Source organism: Gadus morhua, chromosome 4, assembly GCF_902167405.1.
Source record: "Gadus morhua chromosome 4, gadMor3.0, whole genome shotgun sequence".
In the NCBI taxonomy this organism is placed as follows: domain Eukaryota; kingdom Metazoa; phylum Chordata; class Actinopteri; order Gadiformes; family Gadidae; genus Gadus; species Gadus morhua.
Window position 1 is genome coordinate 6,170,553 of NC_044051.1, and position 4,841 is coordinate 6,175,393.

At 48.8% G+C, this 4,841-nt stretch overlaps 1 protein-coding gene across 3 annotated transcripts in view; it reads left to right on the plus strand.

The window, feature by feature from the left end:
* zgc:162331 (CCP domain-containing protein) overlaps positions 1-2,554 on the plus strand; it is a 13,991-nt gene extending 11,437 nt beyond the window's left edge. For 2 of the 3 annotated variants that reach the window (XM_030355303.1, XM_030355304.1), the window contains 2 exons: positions 785-976; positions 1,296-2,554. In XM_030355303.1, coding sequence (XP_030211163.1) covers positions 785-976; positions 1,296-1,683 — 580 coding nt within the window. In that variant the 3' untranslated portion in view covers positions 1,684-2,554. The remainder of the gene's footprint in view (positions 1-784; positions 977-1,295) is intronic. The other variant, XM_030355305.1, reaches the window with a different exon arrangement.
* Positions 2,555-4,841: the final 2,287 nt, after the last annotated feature.

A 4,841-nucleotide genomic window follows, 5' to 3' on the forward strand; every position in this document is an offset into this window, starting at 1 on the left:
TAAACATGTGCACTCACACAGATACACACATACAAACGCACACACACACATGCACACACTAATTTATGTGCACACGCACGCACACAGAAACACACATGTGCCAGACGTATTAGATGTGCACATGCACGCACCCTGGCAGGTACACACACACAAACTCACACACACATGCATGCCCAACTAGATGTGCACGCGTACGCACACACACACACATGCATACACATATAGATGTACACACGCAGGCACACACACACATGCATACACATATAGATGTGCACGCACACACACGCACGCATGCAAGAAAGCACACAGGTGAGGTTGTACACAAGATTGGTAAGCAAGACTAACACACACAGACGCATATCACTATCACAAACTCATAGCTACACACCGACACATTCCGTCACACACACACACACACACACACACACACACACACACACACACACACACACACACACACACAGACACACACACACACACACACACACACACACACACACACACACACACACACACACACACACACACACACACACACAAACACACAAGCAAATCCTTACGCCTACAACAGTTGAAACTCGTGAATTCAACAATTAAATTCAACAAAACTTCCACAGAGCTCACTCAGCTTATCACGCGTCTCGTCGTGATCTAGCTTCTGATCGCGGACCAGGAACCGCTGGCCCCCAAATCCCTCCAAATCCCCTCCTGGGTCCTGGTCAGTGTACTGGTAATCTAGGGGGCCCCCTTGGCCCCTCAGACTAACACGGCGCCCTGTGTCCAGCAGGCGGAGGGAGAAGCGGGCGGGGTCGCGGCGGGGGGAGTGCTGGCTGGAGCGGGAGGAGGGGGAGTGGGACTCCTTCGCACCCCCCAAGATCTTCCACCTGTCCCAGCGGGCGGACCCCCGGCTGGCCCCGGACAGCGCCCTCTACCTGACCGGGGGCCTCACGGGCTACGAGAACAGAGGCTACCACAGGTACTGCAGGCAGAGTACCCACACAACCGGATGCGGCGTTGGTTTCATTGTTTCGTGCTTTCATTCATGTATTCATGCGTTCATATGTTATGGTTTTTCATTGGCAATTAGCAATACGTAGCACCGAATTCACACGGCGTGACTTTGACGTGGCTTCAGGATTTATATCTAATTTAATTGGAAACGTGTATTAAAAAAGGTATTAAAAATCTCTTTCTTTTTCACCCTCTCCCTTTCTCTCCCCCTACCTTTCTCTCTCTCCCCCCACTCTCTCTCTCCCCCCTCCCCCGTCCCTCTCTCTCTCCCCCCTCTCTCTCAGGAGCCAGGAGAGCCTCCTGAAGGCTCCCCTCCCCAGCCTCTACCGCTCAGAGTCCCAGCTCTACCCCCACGTGGTCCTTCAGAGGGTCCCCACCCCCACCGTCCCTACCGCCCCCTCTGCCCCGCCCGCCGGCCCCTCGCCCACCAGCACCCACCACCACCCGTCCTCCACCACCACCTCCACCTCAAGCGCCATCCACCACCTCCAGGCACACCTCCGGGGCCACTACCCGACCTCAGGCCCCTACCCCACTTCAGGCCCCTACCCCACTTCGGGCCCCTGGCCCACATCGGGCCCCTACCCACACAACCCCGGGGCGGTCGGCCCCGCCTACCCGGCCTCCGTCTACCCCAACCCCAACCCCGCCGCCCAAAGGCACTGGCAGTAACCCACCACCGGTTTGACATCGGCCTCATCCCTCCATCGATCCGGGATATGATACGAAACAACGGCTCTTAAGAGATGCTGGTTTTGACCAACACTGGTCTGGGGTTGCTATGGTTACCAAGCTGAGCCCTGAGATGTTGAGGGACCTCTTGGTGCAGTCGGGTGGAGGACGTGGACTCCTTTGAGGTGGTGTCTGTGTCTGAGGTCTCCCCATACAAATTGAGGGGCGTATTCCAAAGGAACTTCCTGTGGTTAACCAGGCAGGATGGCGATCTCCTTCATGATCAGGTCTGTGGTGTGAACCTTCCCTCTCGACCCAGCCTTGCAGGGTCTTGGGATTCCTGGGTCTAGATTACACACTTCTGGGGTGAAGACCACCACCCTGGGGTCTTCATTCTGGGGTCTAAACACTCTCAGAAGATCTGGAGGGAAGGACAAAAGGGAACATGTTTTGTACCCGCAAGTGACATCTGAGAACTGCTTTTCAAAACGGACCAACCAGCCAGGTCCCGCAGTGTGTGTGAAATTAGTTGTAGCTTTACCAGGGACATGTGATTACAAAAGAGTGATTAGGAGCCTCCCGATTGGTTTATACATTCCTGCAGTCAATATGTCGGATGGTCAGAGGATTTCAAAATGGCAGCTCCGCGATGCAGCGGGAGACAGAACCAGGACTTCTAAGATGGCTGCTCCCGTACCAGATAACATTCTTTATGTCACTTCCTGGAGGTGTTTGGACACAACTGTCCCACTAGCATAGACCCTTCAGACCCTCTGGAACCGACTTTATTAACAATAACTCAACATCACGAGACCTGTTTATTTCTCTGGTTGTTAGATTGTCAAGATATTAAAGTTGGTTTGTCGTTTAACAATACTTGCCTACCTACTGTCTACACTGGTTTGATTTATGTTTTTATGTAGATGTGGTTATAGTTTAATGTTTTCTGTGGATTCTGGAGGTTGATATACATTGAGTTTATATTTCTATGGGACAGGGCAGTTAGGATTGTTGGTGGATAATCGTTAAGCACTTTGATTTAGCTTCTTCTACTGATGAGGCATCGCGTGTTTGACCACTGGTGTGTAAATAGACTGACAAGAGTTACCTTTAATTTTGATACTTATATTAATCAATTAAACTGTACTTGGTTTTTCACAAATGATCTACCATTGCAATAATCTTTGTGCTTTGTGTTTTTGAAGATTAACTCAAACATTTATCATTGTGAACATTAGGACAGTTCGGAACGATAGAAGAGTCTAAAGATGTTTATTTGTGTTTTTAACAAAAGTTGTTGACTGAAGACAAAACTCTTCTGTTGTCAAATATCAATTGTAAAAAATATAATAAATATAAAATGTCTCCTGTTTATTAATCTCAATGGCGGAGGATACTTCTGATTTTTTTTCGGGGCATTTAGGATGAGGAATGATATCATGGAAAACAGGCCGTTTCGATTTGACTAACAGTCATGAGTAGGTGTTTCCAGAAGACTGCATCAATCATGAATTCATTCGTATACACTGCCGCCAAACCACAGTCACACCATCGCACCTGTTTAGATCAATCAAACATGGCCGTCCGTCATTGTTCACCTCAAGAGCTGAGGGCCACATACAACTCCACCACTGCTTCATTCAGCATATGGGATTTAATGCTACAGACGACCGGGCATAGCGCAAAACTCTTTAATTTTGATGTTTCTGTATGAGTGACATGAGCTCTTATGAGGGCCACGCAAAAAAGAAAAAAACGGCCCGAGTGGTTTGAGATCAATTTCGAAAAATGTAAATTCTGAGGAGGCAGGCCATGGGTAAGGCTATATACTATGCTGTCACGGCGGCCAAGTAGCACACAGAGTCAACCTTCGGTAAACCGTAGTTTAGAACAGAGCAGAACGACACAGCAACACGAGACCCAAGACCTCCGGAGACGACAAGGATGGCAGACAGTAAGAAACTGGAGAGAGACGCATCTGAGAGCTGGAGGGGAGACAGAGGAAGGGGGATGTGAGGAGATGGAGGAGAGAGTTGGATGTGGAGAGGAGGGTGGATGTGAGGAGGAGATGGAGAGAGTGTTGGGATAGAGGAAGGCGGATTTGAGGAGAGGAGGACAGAGACAATCTGATGTAAGAAATAAAGGGATGTGAATGTGAGGAGATGGAGAGAGAGAGAGTTGGACGTGAGACAGAGGAAGGTACATGTGAGGAAAGGAGAAACAAATTGACAGGTGGATGTGAGAGAAAGCGTGACGGATGGATGGGAGGAGGAGAAGACAGAAACAGAGAGGTGGATGTGAGGAGACCGGAGGTGCATGTGAAGAAGTTAGGAGACGACACAATGGGGCTGAGTGGGTTTGGATTCCCTATTCGGATTACAAAGCAGAAGTCATTAAACTGAGATCAAAGAGATGACCGAGACAAAGATGAGGAAGAGTATTTAAACTGAAAATAGTCGACTTTAACATTATTATTATTTATGACACACAAGCCTTTGGACTGACATCTTACAATACAGAGAATACATTTGCCTTCGTTGGAATCGAACCCGTGACCCTGGCAGTGATCATGTGACCACATGCTACCAGATGAGCTCGACAGGACCCAGGTTCAGATCAGTAAAGATACGCCTGACTTGATTACAGTCCATTCCACCTGCTTCTGTTCTTCCTTGGCAGGTTCCAGTGCACTTCGGCACCAGTCTCCTAGTGAGATGGTAGCAAACTGCAATGACCTCATCTACGACAAATTTTGGACCTACATTCAGGTTCTGATGCTGTTCCTGGGACTAGCGGCTAACCTGCCGTTAGCTTGGCTCTTCATTAAGGAGAGCAAAAATCTGTCTCCCGCTAAGGTGGGTCCCACGCAGCTAGAGTTGTTCCGATACCGATACCAGAATCGGAAATACCTGCGATAATGCCTAAAACGGGGTATTGGGTACGCTAGTCTATCTGGCGATCCGATACCATCCCATGAATAGCTAATTTACTACACAGGCAAAGGACATCACAAAAACATGTGGTCTTATGCTGCGTTCGACAGTTAGTGAACCCATTTGCTGTCATCGTAAGAGAACCCTTCAATAAGAACAACTGCTATAAATAGTTACAGTAGTGCAATGCTAGATGCTGTATCGGTATATATCTGTTATTGGCCG